General features: G+C 45.3%; 1 protein-coding gene across 2 annotated transcripts in view; it reads left to right on the forward strand.

Moving 5' to 3' along the window:
- Positions 1-25,781, forward strand: part of creb3l1 (cAMP responsive element binding protein 3-like 1) — a 192,453-nt gene that overhangs the window by 86,183 nt on the left and 80,489 nt on the right. For both annotated transcript variants that reach the window (XM_067993672.1, XM_067993671.1), the window contains exon 2: positions 16,513-16,720. In XM_067993672.1, the coding sequence (XP_067849773.1) occupies positions 16,513-16,720 (208 nt within the window). The remainder of the gene's footprint in view (positions 1-16,512; positions 16,721-25,781) is intronic.

Consider the following 25,781-nt stretch of genomic DNA (forward strand, 5'->3'; position numbering starts at 1 on the left):
GCGTGAGGGTAATTAGTGTGGTCAACGGTGAGATGCATGAGGGTAATTAGTGTGGTCAATGGTGAGAGGCGTGAGGGTAATTAGTGTGGTCAATGGTGAGAGGTGGCTCAGTTTGCGGTGCAGGTCCAAGGGGCTGAATGGCCTACTCCTGTTCCTAATGTCCCTATGTTCCTAAGGCCAATGATGAGAAGCTGCTCAGCTGTTAGTGCGGCCAACAGTGAAAGGCTGCTTACCTGTTACTGAGGTCGATGGTGAGGTGTTTAGAACATAAGAACATAAGAAATAGGAACAGGAGTAGGCCATACGGCCCCGCGAGGCAGCTCCACCATTCAATAAGATCATGGCTGATCTTCGACCTCAACTCCACTTTCCCACCCAATCCCCACATCCCTTGATTCCCTTAGAGTCCAAAATTCTATCGATCTCAGTCTTGAATATCATAGAATCAAAGAATCATAGAATGGTTACAGCATGGAAGGAGGCCCATATCGTGTCCATGCAGGCTCTATGCAAGAGCAATCCAGCCAGTCCACTCCCCCGCCCTATCCCCGTAGCCCTGCAAATTCTTTCCCTTCAGGTACTTATCCTTTTGAAAGCCACGATTGAATCTGCCTCCACCACCCCCTCAGGCAGCACATTCCAGATCACAACCACTCGCTGTGTAAAAAAGTTTTTCCTCATCTTACCTTTGGTTCTTTTGCCAATCACCTTAAATCTATGACCTTCGGTTCTTGACCCTTCCACCATTGGGAACAGTTTCTCTCTACCTACTCTGTCGAGACCCTTCATGATTTTAGATATCTTTATCAAATCTCCTCTCAACCTTCTCTGTTCCAAGGAGAACAACCCCAGCTTCTCCAGTCTATCCGCGTAACTAAAGTCCCTCGTCCCTGGAATCATTCTAGTAAAACTGTTCTGCACCTTCTCTTAGGCCTTCACATCCTTCCTAAAGTGCGGTGCCCAGAACTGGACACAATACTCCAGTTGTGGCTGAAACAGTGTTTCATAAAGGTTCATCGTAACCTCCATACTTTTATACTCTATGCCTCTATTTATAAAGCCCAAGATCCCATATGTTTTTTTAACCGCTTTCTCAACCTGCCCTGACAACTTCAATGATTTGTGCACATATACCCCCCAGATCTCTCTGTTCCTGCACCCCCTTTAGAATTGTACCCTTTAGTTTATATTGCCTCTCCTCGTTCTTCCTACCAAAATGTATCACTTCACACATTTCTGCCTTAAATTTCATCTGCCACGTGTCCGCCCATTCCACCAGCCTGTCTATGTCCTCTTGAAGTCTATAACTATCCTCCTCACTGTTCACTACACTTCCAAGTTTTGTGTCATCTACAAGTTTTCAAATTGTGCCCTGCACATTCAAGTCCAAGTCATTAATATATATAAAAAAAAAGCAGTGGTTCTAGTACTGACCCCTGGGGAACACCACTGTATACATCCCTCCAGTCCAAAAAACAACCGTTCACCACTACTCTCTGTTTCATGTTTCTTAGCCAATTTCATATCCATGCTGCCACTGCCCCTTTTATTCCATGGTCTTCAACTTTGATGATAAGCCTAATCCCTCAGCAACCTAGGATGCATCCCATCCGGACCGGGTGACTTATCTACTTTAAGTACAGCCAGCCTTTCTAGTACTTCCTCTTTATCAATTTTTAGCCCATCCAGTATCTCAACTACCTCCCCTTTTACTGTGACTTTGGTAGCATATACTCAACGACTGAGCATCCACAGTCCTCTGGGGTAGAGAATTCCAAATAGTCACAACCCTCTGAGTGAAGAAATTCCTCCTCATCTCAGCCCTAAATGGCCGACCCCTTATCCTGAGACGATGCCTAATAGCATCTTTAGAAAAATGGTCCAGCAGGAAGGGTATCCCTGTGAGAGTTAGTTTGTCAGTCATTAAAGAGGAGTAAATGAAAGGAGTATGTGAAGAATTCCTGTTTTTCTATGGTGAAGCTCCTTGCTTGTTATTAAGGCTGTGTGAGGCTGTCCAGTTGTTAGTCTAGCTAGCGCAAGGCTGCTATGTTGCTACTCAAGGCTGATGGCCTGAGGCTGCTTAGTTGATCTCGTTGGAGGCTCCACGGTGCTACGATCAATATAACATCCTAGGTTACTGAGGGAAGTAAGGGTGGAAATTACAGAGGTGCTGGCCATAATCTTCCAATCACCTTAGATACTGGGGGTGGTGCCAGAGGACTGGAGAATTGCAAATGTTACACCCTTGTTCAAAAAAGGATGTAAGGATAAACCCAGCAACTACAGGCCAGTCAGTTTAACCTCAGTGGAGGGGAGAAACGATAATCTGGGACAAAATTAAGAGTCACTTGGACAAGTGTGGATTAATAAAGGAAAGCCAGCACAGATTTGTTAAAGGTAAATCATGTTTAACTAACTTGATTGAGTTTTTTGATGAGGTAACAGAAAGTGTTGATGGGGGCAATACGGTTGATGTTGTGTATATGGACTTTCAAATGGTGTTTGATAAAGTGCCACATAATAGGCTTGTCAGCAAAATTGAATCTCATGGAATAAAAGGGGCAGTGGCAGCATGGATAGAAAATTGGCTAAGTGACAGGAAACAGAGAGTAGTGGTGAATGGTTGTTTTTCAGACTGGAGGAATGTATATAGTGGGGTTTCTCAGGGATTGGTACTAGGACCACTGCTTTTTTTGATATATATTAATGACTTGGACTTGGGTGTACAAAATTTGCAGATGACACAAAACTCGAAAGTTTAGTAAACAATGAGGAGGATAGTGATAGACTTCAAGAGGACATAGACAGGCTGGTGGAATGGGCGGACACATGGCAGATGAAATTTAATGCAGGGAAGTGCGAAGTGATACATTTTGGCAGAAAGATGAGGAGAGGCAATATAAACTAAATGGTACAATTCTAAAGGGGGTGCAGGAACAGAGAGATCTGGGGGTATATGTGCACAAATCTTTGAAGGTGGCAGGACAGGTTGAGAAAGCGGTTAAAAAAAGCACATGGGATCCTGGGCTTTATTAATAGAGGCATAGAGTACAAAAGCAAGGAAGTTATGTTGAACCTTTATAAAACACTGGTTTGGCCACAACTGGAGTATTGTGTCCAATTCTGGGTACCACACTTTAGGAAGGATGTGAAGGCCTTAGAGAGGGTGCAGAAGAGATTTACTAGAATGGTTCCAGGGATGAGGGACTTCAGTTACATGGATAGACTGGAGAAGTGGGGTTGTTCTCCTTAGAGCAGAGCCGGTTGAGAGGAGATTTGATAGAAGTGTTCAAAATCATGAAGGGTTTAGATAAAGTAAATAAAGAGAAACTGTTCCCATTGGTGGAAGGTCGAGAGCCGGGGATCACAGATTTAAGGTGATTGGCAAAAGAACCAAAGGCGACATGAGCAGGAACTTTTTTACGCAGCGAGTAGTTATAATTTGGAATGCGCTGCCTGAAAGGGTGGTGGAAGCAGAGTCAATCGTGGCTTTCAAAAAGGTACTGGATAAATACTTGAAGGGAAAAAAATTTGCAGGGCTATGGGGAAAGAGCAGGGGATTAGGACTAACTGGATTGCTCTTACAAAGAGCTAGCACGGGCTCAATGGGCCAAATGGCCTCTTTCTGTGCTGTAACCATTCTATGATTCTATGATTCTAACTCACCATTTAAAGGTCCAACGTAGCCTGCGGTAGTCCTATGTCATGCAGACCAGGAGGCCCCAGATTCAGTCCCATGTCTGTGTTGTCAGCCTATCTCAGTTGGAATAGTGGTCAGGGCACTGCGATTGGCCTTGTGATCTGATTATAAGAATATTTTAAATGAAACGCAGCCCACAATGACACTACCAATGAACTGGATCTGGGTGCAGCCTTGTATAAATTGCTAACAGCAGGTTAGCAGTTTTATAAATAAAAGATAGCATAAAACCCATTTCCTAGTGGAATGGTTCTGTGGTAATAATTATTGTACGCTCTAATTTGCAATTAACTTTGTGGCTCTTGACCACATAATGGGACACAGGGGTTTTACAACAGTACTATCTAACTTTCGCAGATAGATGACACAGAACTGACTGATAAACACTGGCCAAAATGTAGTTGCCTCCGGTAAGAAAGACTCACATTTATATAGCGCTTTAATCACATCTCTCAGAAATATCACAAAGAGCTTCACATACGCTGATTTACTGTGACGTTCAGTCACTGTTGTTATGTAGGCCAATGCAGCAGCCATGTTTGTGCACAGCAAGATCCCATAAGCAGCAATGAGATGAGCGACCAGGTAATCTGTTTAATCCGAGAAATATTGGCCAAGACACCCGGGGAGCTTTCTTCTTTTCAAATTGTACCACCTGCTGCCTTAATGGAGGTTCCTTCAAGGCCCTTCCCAGATGCCCAGAGCCTCGTTACTGTTAGCACAAGTTGGCTACCATGTTTCCCCTACATTGCAACAGACACTACACTTCAAAAGTACTTCCTTGGCTGTAAAGCACTTTGGGGCGTCCTGAGGTCGTAAAAGACGTCATATAAATGCAAGTTCTTCTCTCGTATTTGCAGATATATAATTTCACGGGTAATGTATTGCATGTTTTTTGTGAAAATAACTTTGTGGTCTGTTTCCAGAAAAATGTCAACCCACTATTCACGTATATCTTTCGGGCCCATATTCTGATGGAAAATAGTGCACTTTACATGTGGGAAATTAGAGTATGTCAACAGTGCAGCAGTTGGTTTGGGTAAACGCTATGGCGGTAATTTTGACTTTGGCCGATAATGTAAAACGTTGACTATTGAAATCCATGAAAATGAAAATCGGGAGAGATGTATAACGGGCGGCTAAATCAATATCGCTCATTTTACACTATCGCCCAAATTCAAAATTACCCCTGCACTGTCCAGTCCAAAACTGACTTTTTAAAAAGACTGCACACATATGTGAAATAATGAGTATAATAGAGAGAAATGACCTTAGTTCTAAAGACCAAGATGTAGAATCAGTTTGGGTAGAGATAAGAAATAGTAGAGGCAAGAAGTCACTTGTGGGAGTAGTTTATAGGCCCCCTTACAGCATTGTAAATATAGGAGTGTGCCCTGTTTCATAAATTACATTTTTAAAAAATCCGGCTTTGGAAAACTGAACTGAACTGTTTTTCAGTCTTCACAATTACAACAGCCACTTGCGAGACTGGATTGTCCAATTCCAAAAAGGGCCAGTCTGCAAAAGGGCAAACACGTCTGCAGTAAGTGTTTGCAGCTTGAGGAGCTTTGGCTCAGAGTCATTGAGCTGGATGCCGAGCTGCAGAAACTGTGACACATCAGGGAGGGGGATAAAATACCTGGACATTCGGTTCCAGGAGGCGGTCACACCCCTTAGGATAAGGTCATCTAAATCGGTCAGTGGTCAGGGACAGGAGGGTGTGACTGCGAGCGAGGCAGGTAGGGGGATTGAGAAGGTAGAAGTGAAGGAGCCTCAGCCTTTGCAATTGTCCAACAGGTTTGAGCTGCTTGCAGCTTTTATGGACGAAAGCGGGGGCTGCAGGATGGATGATCAAATTGACTGTGGCACCATGGTACAGGAAGCCATTCAAGCAGGGGGAGTTAGTAGGAATGTAGTGGTCGTAGGGGACAGTATAGTCAGGGGGATAGACACAGTTCCCTACAGCCAAGAACTAGAGTCCAGAAGGCTGTGTTGCCTGCCTGGTGCCAGGGCTCGGGACATCTGCTCTGGGCTGGAGAGGAACTTGCAGTGGGAGGGGGAAGATCCAGTTGTTGTGGTCCACGTAGGTACCAACAACTTAGGTAGGACAAAGGAAAAGGTTCTGCTTAAGCAGTATGAGCAACTCGAGCAAATTGGCATAGGGTAAATAAGATTAGAGAGTTAAATTCGTGGCTCAAAGATTGATATGGGAGAAATGAGTTTCAATTCATGGGGCACTGGCACCAGTCCTGGGGAAAGTGGGAGTTGTACCGTTGGTGACAGGCTTCATCTGAACCGTGCTGGGGCCAGTGTTCTGGCAAATCGCATAACTAGGGTGGTAGAAAAGGCTTTAAACTAAATAATGGGGGCAAGGGATCAAGTAAGGGACAATGATAAATTAAAGAAAGAAGACAAGGCAAGAGAGCAAGGTAGCAATAAGGGAAATGATAATCAGAGAGTGGCAGGAAGGGACAGAGCATGCAAACTTAAGAGTGCGCCAGCAGATAAGACTAGACGTTGCAAAAATAGTAAAAAGACAGCACTAAAGGCTTTGTATCTGAATGCGCGTAGCATTCGTAACAAAATAGATGAATTGACAGCTCAAATAGAAATAAATAAGTACGATCTGATAGCCATTACAGCGACATGGCTGCAAGATGAAAAAGGCTGGAACCTGAATATTCAAGGGTATTTGACATTTCGGAAGGACAGGAAGCTAGGAAAAGGTGGAGGGATAGCTCTGATAATTAAGGATGACATGAGTATAATAGAGAGAAATGACCTTAGTTCTAAAGACCAAGATGTAGAATCAGTTTGGGTAGAGATAAGAAATAGTAGAGGCAAGAAGTCACTTGTGGGAGTAGTTTATAGGCCCCCTAACAGTAACCACACTGTGGGACAGGGTATACAGGAAAAAATAATGGGGGCTTGTGAGAAAGGAACAGTGATAATCATGGGTGATTTTAATCTACATATAGATTGGAAGAATCTGATTGGCAAAGGTAGCCTGGAAGATGAGTTCATAGAGTGCTTTCGGGACAGTTTCTTAGAGCAGCACGTTCTAAAGCCAACCAGAGAGCAGGCTATTCTAGATCTGGTAATGTGTAATGAGACAGGATTAATTAATGACCTCATAGTAAAGGAGCCTCTAGGTAGCAGTGATCACAATATGATTGAATTTCGCATTCAGTTTGAGGGAGAGAAGAGTAAGTCTAAGACTAGTGTTTTAAAATTAAATAAGGGCAATTATGAGGGCATGAAGACAGAGCTGGTTAAAGTGAACTGGGAACTTAGGTTAAGGGATAGGTAAGTAGAGATGCATGGCAGACATTTAACGATAACACTCAGCAAAGATATATTCCAGTGAGAAAGAAAGACTCTAGAGGAAGGACGTATCATCCGTAGCTACCTAAGGAAGTTGAAGATAGTATCAAATTGAAAGAAAAAGCATACAATTCCGTGAATATTAATGGCAGGTCAGAAGATTGGACAGAATATAAAAAATAGCAAAGAATGACTAAAAGAATAATAAGGAGGGAGAAATTAGAGTATGAGAGAAAGCTATCAAGAAATATAAAAACAGATAGTAAGTGTTTCTACAGGTGTTTAAAAAGGAAAAGAGTAAGTAAAGTGAGCATTGGTCCTCTAGAGAGTGAGTCTGGGGAATTAATAATGGAGAAGAAGGAAATGGTGGATGAATTGAACAGATATTTTGTGTCTGTCTTCACTGTAGGGGATACAAATGACATACCAGAAATAATTGTGAATCAAGAGATGAAAGGGAGGGAGGAACTTAAAACATTTACAATCACCAGGGAAAGGGTTCTGAAAAAAATATTAGAACTAAAAGTTGACAAGTCCCCAGGTCCTGACGGACTTCATCCTAGGGTCTTAAAAGAAGTGGCCGCAGAGATAGTAGATGCATTGGTATTAATTTTCCAAAATTCCCTACATTCTGGAATGGTCCCATCAGATTGGAAAATAGCGAATGTAACTCCTCTATTCAAGAAAGGAGGGAGACAGAAAGCAGGAAACTACAGGCCAGTTGTCATAGGCAAAATGCTAGAATCTATTGTTAAGGAGGTTACAGCAGGGCACTTAGAAAATCTCAATGCAATCAGGCAGAGTCAACACAGCTTTGTGAAAGGGATATCGTGTTTGACTAATTTATTAGAGTTCTTTGAGGAAGCAACAAGCAACGTGGATAAAGGGGATCCTGTGGATGTGGTGTACTTGGATTTCCAGAAGGCTTTTGACAAGGTGCCACATCAAAGGCTACTACACAAAATAAGAGCTCATGGTGTAGGGGGTAACATATTAGTATGGATAAAGGATTGGTTAGGAAATGGAGAGTAGGCATAAATGGGTCATTTTCAGGTTGGCAAGATGTAACGAGTGGAGTGCCACAGGGATCAGTGCTTGGGCCTCAACTATTTACAATCTATATCAATGACTTGGATGAAGGGCTTGAATGTTGGCTACGGTAGCATAGTGGTTATGTTACTGGACTAGTAATCCAGTAGGACCTAGACTAATATTCTGGAGTTATGAACTCAAATCCTGCTATGGCAGCTGGGGAATTTAAATTCAATTAATTTAAGTAAAATCTGGAATAAAAAAAAACTAGTATCAGTAATGGTGGCCATGAAACTACTGGACTGTCGTAAAAAGCCATCTGTTCACTAATATCCTTTAGGGAAGGAAACCTGCTGTCCATACCTGGCCTGGCCTATATGTGACTCCAGACCCACAGCAATGTGGTTGATTCTTAATTGCCCTCTGAAATGGCCTAGCAAGCCACTCAGTGGTTCAAGAAGGCAGCTCACCACCACCTTCTCAAGGGCAATTAGGGATGGGCAATAAATGCTGGACTCGCCAGTGATGCCCTCATCCCAAGAACGAATAGAAAAAAATGTATGGTTGCTAAATTTGCTGATGATGCAAAGGTAGGTAGGAAAGTAAGTTGTGAGGAGGACATAAGGAGTCTGCAAAGGGATATTGATAGGTTAAGTGAGTGGGCAAAAATTTGGCAGATGGAGTATAATGTGGGAAAATGTGAACTTGTCCACTTTGGCAAGAGGAATAGAAAAGCAGTATATTATTTAAATGGAGAGAGATTGCAGAACTCTGATATATAGAGGGATCTGGGTGTCCTAGTACATGAATCATAAAAAGTTAGTATGCAGGTACAGCAAGTGATTAGGAAGGCAAATGTAATGTTGTCATTTATTGCAAGGGGAATGGAATATAAAAGTAGAGATGTTTTGCTGCAGTTGTACAGGGCATTGGTGAGACCACATCTAGAATACTGTGTGCAGTTTTGGTCTCCTTATTTAAGAAAGGACATAATTGCTTTGGAGGCAGTTCAGAGAAGGTTCACTCGACTGATTCCTGGGATAAGGGAGTTATCTTATGAGGAAAGGTTGGACAAGTTGGGCCTGTATACACTGGAGTTTAGAAGAATGAGAGGTGATCTTATTGAAACATATAAGATCCTGAGGGGACTTGAAGGGGTAGATGCTGAGAGGATGTTTCCCCTTGTGGGAGAGACTAGTACTAGGGGATACGGTTTAACAATAAGGAGTCTCCCATTGAAGACGGAGATGAAGAGAATTTTTTTCTCTCAGAAGTTTGTGAGTCTGTGGAACTCCCTTCCCCAGAGAGCGATGGAGGCAGGGTCATCGAATATTTTTAAGGCTGAGTTAGATAGATTCCTGATTAACAAGGGAGTCAAAGGTTATAGTAGGTAGATGGGAAAGTAGGATTGAGGTCACAATCAGATCAGCCATGATCTTATCAAATGGCAGAGCAGGCTCGAGGGGCCGAATGGCCTACTCCTGCTCTTAATTCGTATGTTTGTATGTTCGTGCAATAGGATTGTGAGACAAGCCCCAATTGTCATGAATATGTGGTGCAGACTCCTATGTACAGGGCTGCTGGTTAATGCACTCCAGTTTATGAGTTTAGTTGCTTTCATGTATGTAACACAAATTTTCTAGTTAATCTGAATCTATTTTCAGAATGAAATAATAAGGCAAATGCCAGGACTGAAGAGAGGAGGTGAATGAATATTCTAGAGTTGTGCTTAATTATTTTAGGAGTCTGGGAAGTTTAATGCAGAAGTTTCCCTCAGGAGATTAAGTGGGTGGGAGATAGTCCAGGATCGGCTCAACTGTACATGGTCTTTGGAAAGGGGTAGCTTGATGGGATTTCCCCCTTCCATGCTTTCGGATATTAACTCGAATCTGAGGTTAGTCATTGGTATCCATCTGGATAGACTCCAGACCTACCCATTCTCTGCTGCTATCTGACTTCCATTTGATGATCTTTCTTTCGCACACCTTTCCTCTTCCAGTTTAGACCCACTTTGCAAATCATCTGCTGTCCCTTCAACGTGTGCGACCAAACTGCTTTATTTTCTCTTCCCTTCGCCACCTTTCCCTTGTTACACCTTTAAATGCCTCATTGGTCACACATGTAGCAGGCACTGCACACATGCTGACACTCTCACCTGTGACGCACCTATTTGGTACGCACGTCATATGGGGGCTGTACACCATGTGTACGGGAGATGTGCACCATTTGTATGGCCGCTGAGGTGCTAGACAAATAAATAAATAGCAGCTCCTCCATCAATACAGCTTGTCCTGCTCCCACATCAGGCGCTCAGCTGTCAGTCTCCTGGTCGTATATCGAATCCAGTTTGCATCATCCACAATCACCTTACTTCTGTGAGTTTTCACTTCCTCCTACAGGCTTTTGCAGCTGTCAGCTGTGGCTCAGTGGGTAACACTCTCACTCTGATACCAGAAGGCGGCTGTGGGTTCAAGTCCCACTCTTGAAACTTGAGCCTAAAAATCCAAGCTAACACGCCAGTGCAGGACTGAAGGAGTGCTGTGCTGTTGGAGGTGCTGTCCTTCAGATCAGACATTAAACAGAGGCCCTTTCAGGTGGACATAAAAGATCTCATGGCACTATTTCAAAGAAGATCAGAGGAGTCACCCCTGGGGAGTACAGGCCTATATATATCCCATGACCAACATCACTAAAACAGGTTATCTGGTTGTTATTATTTCATTGCTGTTTGTGGGACCTTGCTGTGCACAAATTGGCTACCGAGTTTCCTACATTACAACAGCGCCTTCACTTCAAAAGTACTTAATTGGCTGTAAAGCGTTTTGGGACGTCCTAAGGATGAGAAAGGTGCCGTATAAATGCAAGTCTTTCTTTTCCTGCTCCCACTTCAGCCACTCAGCTGTCAATCTCCTGGACATATAACTAACCCAGTTTACATCATCCGCATTCTCCTTACTTCCTTGAGTTTTCTCTTCCCCCCCCCCCACCCCGCCCCACAGGCATTTAAAATCCAAACTTGGAGTCAGCTAATTGTTACTTCTAGATTTACCAAGCCTTTCCCCCTCCCCCCTCTCACAGCAACACTCTTTTCAATCTTGGAGGTGACTTCTGTCACATAATAAAAGTACAGCAGCTGAGAATGAGCCATACACTACCAGCTGTCAATGAGACTTCACCTATTATCTGGTGCGTGCTATACATACACAGAGTTGACCCTGGCTCATTCACAAGTCGTCCATTCCCAGCTTTTACTGGGTGTGGACTGTATTCTGTGTACAGTGTGGGTGCAGTTCACTCACGTTCAGTACTTAATAGACCCTGCGTTGGATTGTGTTAGATTTATATATAATTGACTCATGGAATGACACACGATATTTAATTGTGACAAGAGGAGAAAAATGGACAGTGGGGAAAAGTGTTGTTTGTGAAAGCATTGTGACCTTCAGTGAGTTCGGGTAAAGTGGAGGAGATCTCCTGCTTCACCTGTCATTTAGTTATGATGATGGTGATGTAAATAGTGAGAAAGATTTTTTTAAAGATAATCATACAGGATATCCCGGTTAAGCTGCAGAACCCGTTTGCCTATAGGTTATTAGCGAGGGGCAGCTCACAGGTGCAACAATGTAGTCAGGGAGCTGTGTTTAAGTTGCAGGCTAACAATAGCGAATAAATTACAGCCTGCTGGTGAACCTTATTGTGGTTCCTCCCACACCCAGGTATGAGTCAGCCCTGGATAGTTCGAGCACGCCCTCTGTGCATTCAACATGTGGTGCCTTCTTGGCCACACAGCTGCAGGTGCACGAGGGTAAATATTTCTCTTGTCAAGCCGGATCCAGCGATTTTGAAAGATCCTGCCCACTCCCTTTGGACTCGGCAGGACACGACTGAGAATGCTTAATAGTTTTCTTCCGAAACTTTCTGACGCTGATAGCAGGGGGGGGGGGGGTGGGGGGAACGCTGCTCCTGACCCATTCGGGAGGGATGGCAGCAGGTGGGATAGCTCAGACCCAACTTCCCGATCCGTAGCCCCGACCATGCAGCCTCAATGTTATTGGCTGCACCAAAAGCAAAACACTACGGATGCTGGAAATCTGAAATAAAAACAGAAGATGCTGGAGAAGCTCAGCAAGTCAGGCAGCGTCTATAGAGAAAGAAACAGAGTTAACATTTCAGGTCGATGACCCTTCGTCAGATCTGGAAGAAGTTGAAGATTAAACAGTTTTTAAGCAATTACAGAGCCAGGGAAAGGGGAGGGAAGTAAAGAACAAAAGGGAAGGTTTGGCATAGGGTGGAGGACAGGAGTGATTAAATGACAAAAAGGATGATGGTGCAGGGCAAAGGGGGTGGTAATGGGACAGGTTAAGAAATAAAAGATCGGTCTAGAGGAGCTGTGAATGGCAACAGCAGAACCATTACCAGCACCTGCTGTCCGAAAAATGGAAGCAGTGGTTATGATCTACATAAGAACGTAAGAAATAGGAGCAGGAGTAGGCCACATCGCCCCTCGATCCTGCTCCGCCAATCAATCAGGTCATGGCTAATCTTCAACCTCAACTCCACTTTCCTGCCCGATCCCCATATCCCTTGATTCCCCTAGAGTCCAAAAATCTATCTATCTCAGCCTTGAATATACTGAATGACTGAGCATCCACAGCCCTCTGGGGTAGAGAATTCCAAAGATTCACAACCTTCTGAGTGAAGAAATTCCTCCTCATCTAAATCTTAAATGGCCGACCCATTATCCTGCGACTATGTCCCCCCCCCAGCTCTAGACTCTCCAGCCAAGGGAAACAACCTCTCAGCATCTACCCTGTCAAGCCCCCTCATAATCTTACATGTTTCAATTAGATCAGCTCTCATTCTTCTAAACTCCAGAGAGTATAGGCCTATTCTACTCAACCTCGCGAATACAGTAGACAAAACTGAAAGAAGTACAAGTAAATTGCAGTTTCACCTGGAAGGAGTGTTTGGGGCCCAGGACGGTGGGAAGGGAGGAGGTGAAAGGGCAGGTGTTGCATCTTCTATGCTTGCACAGGAAGGTACTGCAGGGAGGAGAGTGGGTATTGGGGGTGATGGAAGAGTGGACCAGGGTTTTGCGAAAGGGGAGGGAAGGGAAGATGTGTTTGGTTGTGGCATCGTGCTGGAGGTGGCGGAAATGGCAGAGGATGTGGAGGCTGGTGGGGTGGAAGGTGAGAATATGGGGGACCCTATCATGGTTCTGGGAGGGAGGGGAAGGGGTGAGGGCAGAAGTGCGGGAAATGGGACGGGCATGGTTGAGGGCCCTGTTAACCGTAGTGGAGGGGAATCCTCGGTTGAGGAAAAAGGAAGACATATCGGAAGTACTGGTGTGGAAGGTGGTATCGTCAGAAAAGATGCAACAGAGACGGAGAAATTGGAAGAATGGAATAGAGCCCTTATAGAAAGTGGGGTGGGAGGAAGTGTAATCAAGGTAGCTGTGGGAGTCGGTGGGCTTATAATAGATATTGGTTGACAGCTTATCCCCAGAAATGGAGATAGAGAAGTCGAGGAAGGGAAGGGAAGAGTCAGAGATGGACCATGTGAAGGGAAGGGTGGAAACTGAAAGCAAAGTTGATGAACTTTTCCAGTTAGGGGCGAGATCAGGAAGCAGCACCGATGTCATCAATGTACCGGGAAAAGAGGTGAGGGAGGGGACCTGAGTAGGACTGGAACAAGGAATGTTCCACGTATCCCACAAAAAGGCTGGCATAGCTGGGACCCATACGGGTTCCCATAGCAACATCTTTTATTGGGGGGAAGTGAGTGGAGTCAAAGGAGAAGTTGTTTAATGTAAGAACAAGTTCAGCCAGGCGGAGGAGAGTGGTCGTGGATGGGGACTGGCTGGGCCTCCGTTCAAGGAAGAAGCGGAGGGCCCGCAGGTTGTCCTGGTGTGGGATGGAGGTGTAGAGGGACTGGATGTCCATGGTGAAAAGGAGATGGTTAGGGCCAGGAAACTGGAAACTGTTGAAGTGCCGGAGGGCGTTGGAAGAGTTCCGGCTGTAGGTCGGAAAAGACTGGACAAGGGGAGAAAAAATAGAGTCAAGATAGGAGGAAATAAGTTCTGTGGGACAAGAACAGGCTGAAACGATGGGTCTCCCAGGGGAGTCCTGTTTGTATATCTTGGGAAGGAGGTAGAAATGGGCTTTGCGGGGTTGGGGGACTATGAGGTTGGAGCTGCGGAGAAAGATCCCCAGAGGAGATGAGGCCAGAGGAGATGAGGTCAGTGACGGCCTTGGAAACTATGGCTTGATGTTCGGCGGTGGGGTCTTGGTCCGGGGGGAGGTAGGAGGAGGTATCGATGAGTTGGTGTTCAGCCTCCGCAAGGTAAAGGTCTGTTCACCAAAAAACAACAGAGCCACCCTTGTCAGCAGGTTTAATGACAATGTCAGGGTTGGCTGTACATTCAGTGGCTTCGCAAGCATTTAAAATGAGGATGTACATGTAATGAACCCTATAACCCCATGCTCCCTGGTATAAACAATGACTTGTATTAAACATTGTAAAATGCAGCCAGTGCTAACTCCGGGAACGATAAAAATGAACACATGCATTTTTATCGTGCCTTTCATGACACCAGGACTTCCCAAAGTGCTTTAGAGCCAATGAAGTACTTTTTTGACATGTAGTCACTGTTGTAACGGAGGAAACACGGCAGCCAATTTGTGCACAGCAAGATCCCACAATTAGCAATGTGATAACGACCAGATCATTGTTTTTAGTGATGTTGGTTCAGGGATAAATATTGCACAGGACACCGGGGAGAACTCCCCTGCTCTTCTTCGAATAGTGCCATGGGATCTTTTACGTCCACCCGAGAGGACAGACGGGGCCTCGGTTTAATGTCTCATCCAAAAGACAACACCTCCGACAGTGCAGCACTCCCTCAGTACTGCACTGGAGTGTCAGCCTAGATTATGTGGTCAAGTCTCTGGAGTGGGACTTAAACCCACAACCTTCTGACTCAGAGGCGAGAGTGCTACCCACTGAGCAACAACCGACACTGATCTGCTCTGGGTTTCCCTGATTGCGCAGTGATTGACTGCGTTGCCTGGTACGGTCCAGGCTCAATCCGTTGTTTATGATGAGTTAGCTGTTCCCAATAGGGTAGAAGTGAGGGGCATCTCTAATAGAAAGTGAAAGTCCATGTGTGGATGCTTCCCATAAAGCCCATAGTTTGGGGGTATTGTTCACTCTCCAGGCTCAGACCAGAATGGCCATTCTCCGGAGCTACCACGAAGGGGCTGGGAATACTGGGACTGAGACCCAGCAGGTCACTGCTTCCAACCAATAGAATTCACTGTAGGAGTGAGGGAGGATTCACTGTAGGAGTGAGGGAGGATTCACTGTAGGAGTGAGGGAGGATTCACCTTAGGAGTGAGTGAAGATTCACTGTCGGAGTGAGGGAGGATTCACTGTAGGAGTGAGGGAGGATTCACTGTAGGAGTGAGGGAGGATTCACTGTAGGAGTGAGGGAGGATTCACTTTAGGAGCGAGGGAAGATTCACTGTAGGAGTGAGTGTGGATTCACTGTAGGAGTGAGGGACGATTCACTGTAGGAATGAGGGAGGATTCACTGTAGGAGTGAGGGAGGATTCACTATAGGAGTGAGGGAGGACTCACTGTAGGAGTGAGGGAGGATTCACTGTAGGAGTGAGGGAGGATTCACTATAGGAGTGAGGGAGGACTCACTGTAGGAGTGAGGGAGGATTCACTGTAGGAGTGAGGGAGGATTCACTGTAGGAGTGAGGGAGGATTCACCTTAGGAGCGAGGGAAGATTCACTGTAGGAGTGAGTGTGGATTCACTGTAGGAGTGAGGGACGATTCACTGTAGGAGTGAGGGAGGATTCACTGTAGGAGTGAGGGAGGATTCACTGTAGGAGTGAGTGAGGATTCACTACAGGAGTGAGTGAGGATTCACTGTAGGGGTGAGGGAGGATTCACTATCGGAGTGAGGGAGGATTCACTCTCGGAGTGATGGAGGAATCACTGTAGGAGTGATGGAGGAATCACTGTAGGAGTAAGGGAGGATTCACTATAGGAGTGAGGGAGGATTCACTGTAGGAGTGAGGGAGGATTCACCGTGGGAGTGAGGGAGGATTCATTGTAGGACTGAGGGAGGAATCACTGTGGGAGTGAGGGAGAATTCACTGTAGGAGTGAGGGAGGATTCATTACATTATTGCTGCTTCCCGTTTCTCCGATGGAGCGGTGACTAATAATGCCATGGATCGAATGTGTTTCATACTCTACATACTATTTATTCAACTCCGCACGGAAAGAACACTTTGTTTTTTGTTCCAAACCAGGTTTTCAACATGAGTTTGTATAAGTGATGCAGTCCTTGGCTGAATCTCTAAGGGCAGTATTAGTTATCGTGATTTACTTGAAGATTAGTTGGGCTGTGTGCAGTAACACTGTTCCTCTCTGTCCATTTTCAGCATTTTTCAGAGAATCTGGATGACTTCTCCAACGAGCTGTTCAATAGTTTCTTCGATGACCCACTGCTGGCCGAAAAGAACCCACTACTGGACATGGAGCTTGACCCAGCCACTCCGGACATCCAGGCAGAGCACAGCTACTCTCTGAGTGGGGACTCTGCCCCTCAGAGCCCACTCATGCCAATCAAGATGGACGAATTCAGCAAAGGTAAGGAGAGTGTTCCCGGGATCTGGGCGAGGGAAGAGACCTGGGAAGATCCAGGAAACTGGATTGAAACCGGGCAGCCCTTGCCCCTTCCCTGTACATTTAGATTGACCACCATGTGACACCAGGCTGGCAGTAGGTGGCTGGCATTGAGCTTTGGGTCACCACAAACCCTGAAGGCGGTTCAGAGAAGGCCCTGGGGGGGGGGGGGGTGGTGGTGGTCATCTTGACTATGTACGATAGTGTAAAACAGGTGATCGCAAATCAGCAGCTCGTTTTACATCTCTCCCGATTGAAGTCAATGGAAATAAAAATCGGGAAAGATGTAAAACGGGCTGCCAACTCACTGTCACCAATTTTACACCATCGCACAAAGTCAAAATTACCCCTGGACGCTGGTGCCAGAGGGTGAGTTGTAAAGGTAGGGTTTTCAACTTGCTGCCCGGGTGTAACTGGCATTGAGGATGGGCGCCCGTTACATAATCTGCCCAATTTTCATTTTCAATAATACCTGGGCAACTAGTTGAAAATCTACCCCCCACCCCATCCATGTTCTATGGACTTCACCTCTCCTCTGACTGTTAAAGTACTGAAAGGATCTCACTGTTATGTTTCGCATATACAGCTATATTTATCTTTTCCATGACTCCCTTTGCCTCTTCGACCACCTGTTCAACAAGTTTCTACATGTCCCTCTACTTATTCCAGTGAATTCCTTCGTCTTTGTCCCCGAAGGATTCATACAGACCTTTCACCTTCCTTATTTTGTGTGTCTGTGTCTGAAGGGCGATGGGGAAAAAGCAGGGGAGTGGGACTAATTGGCACAGGCACGATGGGCCAAATGGCCTCCTTCTGTGTTCTATGATTCTATGATTTTGCTTCCAATTAATTCCAATTCACCCATTCAGCCTACAAACATACGAACAGCAACAGACTCTCAGGTCCATCCAGCCTGTCTCACACAACTGCGATACCTTGTGCATCAAAATATATCTACACTCGCCACCTCACTCGAGATCCATGCGATCTGCTGGGAGAGTTGAAAAACCAGATAAAAACCCAGGCCACTTATGGAAAAAAATGTGGAAAATTACTGTCCGACCCCCTTAGGCGATCGAAACGAGTCCAGGAGACCGCTCTGGCCCTGGTTAATGTTATACAGTATCTACCTTTTGTATGAGATGATCTCCGTCCCATTCAGAAACAGGTCCAGCTCTGGCTTGAAGGAACTCAGCGAGTCAGCGTCCACCACACGAGTCGGCAGCCCGTTCCACAGGTCCACTGTTCTCTGGGAAAAGAACCTGAGATCTAACCTAGTTCTGGTCTTATGTAACCTGTGATTGTGATTCCCCATGCCTGCCCATCTCCTAGATGTGGATTCATACTGCACACATCATGACAATGGATTGAGACTGAACACGGACCCACAGGAAAGGGATGGAACAACTTTCAACTGAACCTGCCCAGATCTCTACTATACACTTTGTGGTGTCTGGTTCAGGAATGTCACTGTTAATGACCTGAGAACAGGTGATGTGCCCACACTGAGCAACAATGTGACACAAGGAGGGGGAACGAACTTTGTGTTTAGAACAAAAAGTGGGATGGGGCACGTCCCCTTAAAGGAGCAAGATGGCTATGAAATATATGAAAGTCAAGCCTCTGATTGGATCGAACATCAAATGAAGTGACAGATATCCTCACTCTTCTGTACTGTGTGTCTGTGTGATATCCTCACTCTCTCCTGTACTGTGTGTATGTGTGTAATATCCACTCTCTCCTGTACTGTGTGTCTGTGTGATATCCTCACTCTCTCCTGTACTGTGTGTCTGTGTGATATCCTCACTCTCTCCTGTACTGACTGCATGTGTGTAATATCCACTCTCTCCTGTACTGTGTGTATGTGTGTAATATCCACTCTCTCCTGGACTGTGTGTCTGTGTGTGATATTCACACTCTTTCCTGTACTGTGTGCATGTGTGTAATATCCACTCTCTCCTGTGCTGTGTGTCTGTGTGATAATATCCACACTCTCTCCTGTACTGTGTGTATGTGTGTAATATCCACTCTCTCCTGTACTGTGTGTATGTGTGTAATATCCACTCTCTCCTGTAATGTGTGTCTGTGTGATATCCACACTCTTTCCTGTACTGTGTGTATGTGTGTAATATCCACTCTCTCCTGTACTGTGTGTATGTGTGTAATATACACTCTCTCCTGTACTATGTGTCTGTGTGATATCCACTCTCTCTCCTGTACCATGTGTCTGTGTGATATCCACACTCTCCTGTACTGTGTGTCTGTGTGATATCCACACTCTCTCCTGTACTGTGTGTCTGTGTGATACCCACTCTCCTGTACTGTGTGTCTGTGTGATATCCACACTCTCTCCTGTACTGTGTGTCTGTGTGATATCCACACTCTCTCCTGTACTGTGTGTCTGTGTGATATCCACTCTCTCCTGTACGATATGTCTGTGTGATATCCACACTCTCTCCTGTACTGTGTGTGTCTTTGTGGTATTCACTCACTCTCCTGTACTGTGTGTCTTTGTGGTATACACTCACTCTCCTGTACTGTGTGTCTGTGTGATATCCATACTCTCTCCTGTACTGTGTGTCTGTGTGATATCCACTCTCTCTCCTGTACTATGTGTCTGTGTGATATTCACTCTCTCTCCTGTACTGTGTGTCTGTGTGATATCCACTCTCCTGTACTGTGTGTCTTTGTGGTATACATACTCTCTCCTGTACTGTGTGTCTGTGTGATATCCATACTCTCTCCTGCACTGTGTGTCTGTGTGATATCCATACTCTCTCCTATACTGTGTGTCTGTGTGATATCCACTCTCTCTGCTGTACTATGTGTCTGTGTGATATCCACTCTCTCTCCTGTACTGTGTGTCTGTGTGATATCCACACTCTCTCCTGTACTGTGTGTCTGTGTGATATCCATACTCTCTCCTGTACTGTGTGTCTGTGTGATATCCACTCTCTCTCCTGTACTATGTGTCTGTGTGATATCTACTCTCTCTCCTGTACTATGTGTCTGTGTGATATCCATACTCTCTCCTGTACTATGTGTCTGTGTGATATCCACTCCCTCTCCTGCACTGTGTGTCTGTGTGATATCCATACTCTCTCCTGTACTGTGTGTCTGTGTGATATCCATACTCTCTCCTATACTGTGTGTCTGTGTGATATCCACTCTCTCTCCTGTACTATGTGTCTGTGTGATATCCATACTCTCTCCTGTACTGTGTGTCTGTGTGATATCCACACTCTCTCCTGCACTGTGTGTCTGTGTGATATCCACACTCTCTCCTGTACTGTGTGTCTGTGTGATATCCACACTCTCTCCTGTACTGTTTGTCTGTGTGATATCCACTCTCTCTCCTTTACTATGTGTCTGTGTGATATCAACACTCTCTCCTGTACTGTGTGTGTCTTTGTGGTATTCACTCACTCTCCTGTACTGTGTGTCTTTGTGGTATACACTCACTCTCCTGTACTGTGTGTCTGTGTGATATCCATACTCTCTCCTGTGCTGTGTGTCTGTGTGATATCCACTCTCTCTCCTGTACTGTGTGTGTCTTTGTGGTATTCACTCACTCTCCTGTACTGTGTGTCTTTGTGGTATACACTCACTCTCCTGTACTGTGTGTCTGTGTGATATCCACACTCTCTCCTGCACTGTGTGTCTGTGTGATATCCACACTCTCTCCTGTACTGTGTGTCTGTGTGATATCCACTCTCTCCTGTACTGTGTGTCTGTGTGATATCCACACTCTCTCCTGTACTGTGTGTCTGTGTGATAACCACTCTCTCTCCTGTACTGTGTGTCTGTGTGATATCCACACTCTCTCCTGTACTGTGTGTCTGTGTGATATCCACACTCTCTCCTGTACTGTGTGTCTGTGTGATATCCACTCTCTCTCCTGCACTGTGTGTCTGTGTGATATCCACTCTCTCTCCTGTACTATGTGTCTGTGTGATATCCACTCTCTCTCCTGTACTATGTGTCTGTGTGATATCCACTCTCTCTCCTGCACTGTGTGTCTGTGTGATATCCACTCTCTCTCCTGTACTGTGTGTCTGTGTGATATCCACACTCTCTCCTGTACTGTGTGTCTGTGTGATATCCACACTCCTGTACTGTGTGTCTGTGTGATATCCACACTCTCTCCTGTACTGCGTGTGTCTGTGTGATATCCACACTCTCTCCTGTACTGCGTGTGTCTGTGTGATATCCACGCTCTCTCCTGTACTGTGTGTGTCTTTGTGGTATTCACTCACTCTCCTGTACTATGTGTCTGTGTGATATCCATACTCTCTCCTGTACTGTGTGTCTGTGTGATATCCACACTCTCTCCTGTACTGTGTGTCTGTGTGATATTCATACTCTCTCCTGTACTGTGTGTCTGTGTGATATTCATACTCTCTCCTGTACTGTGTGTCTGTGTGATATCCACTCTCTCTCCTGTACTGTGTGTCTGTGTGATATCCACTCTCTCTCCTGCACTGTGTGTCTGTGTGATATCCACTCTCTCTCCTGTACTGTGTGTGTCTTTGTGGTATTCACTCACTCTCCTGTACTGTGTGTCTGTGTGATATCCACACTCTCTCCTGTACTGTGTGTCTGTGTGATATCCACTCTCTCTCCTGTACTGTGTGTCTGTGTGATATCCACACTCTCTCCTGTACTATGTGTCTGTGTGATATACACACTCTCTCCTGTACTATGTGTCTGTGTGATATCCACTCTCTCTCCTGTACTATGTGTCTGTGTGATATCCACTCTCTCTCCTGTACTGTGTGTCCGTGTGATATCCACTCTCTCTCCTGTACTGTGTGTCTGTGTGATATCCACTCTCTCTCCTATACTGTGTGTCTGTGTGATATCCACTCTCTCTCCTGTACTATGTGTCTGTGTGATATCCATACTCTCTCCTATACTGTGTGTCTGTGTGATATCCACTCTCTCTCCTGTACTGTGTGTCTGTGTGATATCCATACTCTCTCCTATACTGTGTGTCTGTGTGATATCCACACTCTCTCCTGTACTGTGTGTCTGTGTGATATCCACTCTCTCTCCTGTACTATGTGTCTGTGTGATATCCACTCTCTCTCCTGTACTGTGTGTCTGTGTGATATCCACTCTCTCTCCTGTACTGTGTGTCTGTGTGATATCCATACTCTCTCCTGTACTGTGTGTCTGTGTGATATTCACTCTCTCTCCTGTACTATGTGTCTGTGTGATATCCACACTCTCTCCTGTACTATGTGTCTGTGTGATATTCACTCACTCTCCTGTACTGTGTGTCTGTGTGATATCCACACTCTCTCCTGTACTGTGTGTCTGTGTGATATCCATACTCTCTCCTGTACTGTGTGTCTGTGTGATATCCACACTCTCTCCTGTACTATGTGTCTGTGTGATATCCACTCTCTCTCCTGTACTGTGTGTCTGTGTGATATCCACACTCTCTCCTGTACTATGTGTCTGTGTGATATCCACACTCTCTCCTGTACTATGTGTCTGTGTGATATCCACTCTCCCTCCTGTACTATGTGTCTGTGTGATATCCACTCTCTCTCCTGTACTGTGTGTCCGTGTGATATCCACTCTCTCTCCTGTACTGTGTGTCTGTGTGATATCTACTCTCTCTCCTATACTGTGTGTCTGTGTGATATCCACTCTCTCTCCTGTACTATGTGTCTGTGTGATATCCATACTCTCTCCTATACTGTGTGTCTGTGTGATATCCATACTCTCTCCTATACTGTGTGTCTGTGTGATATCCATACTCTCTCCTATACTGTGTGTCGGTGTGATATCCACTCTCTCCTGTACTGTGTGTCTGTGTGATATTCACTCTCTCTCCTGTACTATGTGTCTGTGTGATATCCACTCTCTCTCCTGTACTGTGTGTCTGTGTGATATCCACACTCTCTCCTGCACTGTGTGTCTGTGTGATATCCACACTCTCTCCTGTACTATGTGTCTGTGTGATATCCACACTCTCTACTGTACTGTGTGTCTGTGTGATATTCACTCTCTCTCCTGTACTATGTGTCTGTGTGATATCAACACTCTCTCCTGTACTGTGTGTCTTTGTGGTATACACTCACTCTCCTGTACTGTGTGTCTGTGTGATATCCACACTCTCTCCTGTACTGTGTGTCTGTGTGATATCCACTCTCTCTCCTGTACTGTGTGTCTGTGTGATATCCACACTCTCTCCTGTACTGTGTGTCTGTGTGATATCCACACTCTCTACTGTACTGTGTGTCTGTGTGATATTCACTCTCTCTCCTGTACTGTGTGTCTGTGTGATATCAACACTCTCTCCTGTACTGTGTGTCTTTGTGGTATACACTCACTCTCCTGTACTGTGTGTCTGTGTGATATCCACACTCTCTCCTGTACTGTGTGTCTGTGTGATATCCATACTCTCTCCTGTACTGTGTGTCCGTGTGATATCCATACTCTCTCCTGTACTGTGTGTCTGTGTGATATCCACTCTCTCTCCTGTACTGTGTGTCTGTGTGATATCCACTCCCACTCCTGTACTGTGTGTCTGTGTGATATCCACACTCTCTCCTGTACTGTGTGTCTGTGTGATACCCACTCTCCTGTACTGTGTGTCTGTGTGATATTCACACTCTCTCCTGTACTGTGTGTCTGTGTGATATCCACACTCTCTCCTGTACTGTGTGTCTGTGTGATATCCACTCTCTCTCCTGTACTATATGCCTGTGTGATATCCACACTCTCTCCTGTACTGTGTGTGTCTGTGTGATATCCACTCTCTCTCCTGTACTGTGTGTCTGTGTGATATACACTCACTCTCCTGTACTGTGTGTCTGTGTGATATCCATACTCTCTCCTGTACTGTGTGTCTGTGTGATATCCATACTCTCTCCTGTACTGTGTGTCCGTGTGATATCCATACTCTCTCCTGTACTGTGTGTCTGTGTGATATCCACTCTCTCTCCTGTACTGTGTGTCTGTGTGATATCCACTCTCTCTCCTGTACTGCGTGTGTCTGTGTGATATCCACTCTCTCTCCTGTACTGTGTTTGTCTTTGTGGTATACACTCACTCTCGTGTACTATGTGTGTGTCTGTGTGGTATACACTCACTCTCGTGTACTATGTGTGTGTCTGTGTGGTATACACTCACTCTCGTGTACTATGTGTGTGTCTGTGTGGTATACACTCACTCTCGTGTACTATGTGTGTGTCTGTGTGGTATACACTCACTCTCGTGTACTATGTGTGTGTCTGTGTGGTATACACTCTCTCTCGTGTACTATGTGTGTGTCTGTGTGGTATACACTCACTCTCGTGTACTATGTGTGTGTCTGTGTGGTATTCACTCTCTCTCCCGTACTATGTGTCTGTGTGGTATACACTCACTCTCATGCTGCATTATGTCTGGCAGCGATCATTTGGAAGCTAACCATTATAAACTAGTTGTCAACTTTGAAGCAGATGGAGATCATTTCTTCAATGTAAACTTAGATTAGATTTATGAGGCCTGTACATCAAGCACATACATCAATGGGAGACTTGTCAGCTTCATTGCTTGAACTGCTTAGTACCATTCAGCTGGAGCACACCTTTAAAACATGCCTTTAGCGCTGTAGGGAGTTTCAGTGTTTTGTTTCTGGAGTTGCCATCGAGTGGGATCCTTCTCGCAGCCACCAATGCTGTTTTCGTATTTTGCTGATTTATATTAAACTTTATCCATTTTAGCAGCGGATGTGAGCCATGATGTCATCGTGTTCCGTATGCTGCGTTTCTCAGCTGATGTTAAACTGATGTGGATATCACTTTAATCAAAGGACGTTCCCTTTGAAATCTGTAGCAACGTAAATTGCACTGAGAAGAGCCAGTCTCGGGAGTAACTGTAAACTTGACTTGTCTTGTGGTTTTTGCACCATCTGATTCACTGCTCTCTCTGAGTGGAAACAGATGAAGCTGTCGGGCCTGTTTTCAGCGATTATTCATTCAGAGTTGCAGTTCTCCATTAACCCGTCGCAGCTCTGCAGGATTTATTGTTTTTATTTTTATTTCCTCAATCTTTAGGTGTTGCCCTTTCTCGTTTTTTTTGAAGGGAGGATTCCCTGTGCCAGACAGTGTGTAATGTATTCTTGGGATAGAATCGCACGCTGGTTCTGATTTGTGCTCGATCGGTCATAGTTGAACTGCATTGTAGGAAACAGCACCCAGAGACGTCACCCTTTCCCCTTGCAATGGTTCCTTTGCGCTGTAATGTGTAAGTGCAGAATGTAAATATTGATGTTCAGTCAGAACTGGCGAAGCATAGTGTAAACAGAGTCGCTTGAAGTGAATCTATCTAATACCCAATGCACTGCCTTTGTTCACACTGGTACCCACACTATGCTGGTATAATGTGCCCTGGTACCAGGTTCACTCAGCACCGCCCTTGATCACAGCGCTCACAGTACCTGAGCTGATGAAATGACATTGACCCGTCTCAGCTAATCTAAGAAGCCCAGTTAGCTGATTTAACCCTTTGAGTACTGGCTATCCCTTTCTGCCCAGCTGGACTGTTCCACCTCCATTCTTTTGTCATCTGCGTAACTCACACAAGTGCAGTGAGTCTAATCCTTTCAGTCCCAGACGGTGGATAAACATTTTCCAGTGTGACGTCTGGAGGTTTCCCCGATCCCACAGTCGGCCAGTCCTGAATTCACCCACCCACACATGGGAGAGGAGATAAAGGTTAAATGCCTAACCCTGACCTTCAAGTGATCATCACACATGAGCAATGCAGGCCAGGGTTACGAGGAACTCTTGCAAATCGGTTGCAGTGTCAGACACCAGTCATCTCCTGACCATGGAAATATGCTTTATCGAAAGCTACTTAAAGTATTAACAGTCTGTGCATTTCCCGCTGTGTTTTTTCCCCCCAATTTACTTCAGTACACACAGCTGCCCTGCCATTGCCCTGGGCTTGGGTTGGACGTATTCCTGGAGATATCATCACATGACCATCCCGCCTCCAACTGCCCCGCCCTCACACTCCTGCCATT

Source organism: Heptranchias perlo, chromosome 12 (assembly GCF_035084215.1).
Source record: "Heptranchias perlo isolate sHepPer1 chromosome 12, sHepPer1.hap1, whole genome shotgun sequence".
In the NCBI taxonomy this organism is placed as follows: Eukaryota; Metazoa; Chordata; class Chondrichthyes; order Hexanchiformes; family Hexanchidae; genus Heptranchias; species Heptranchias perlo.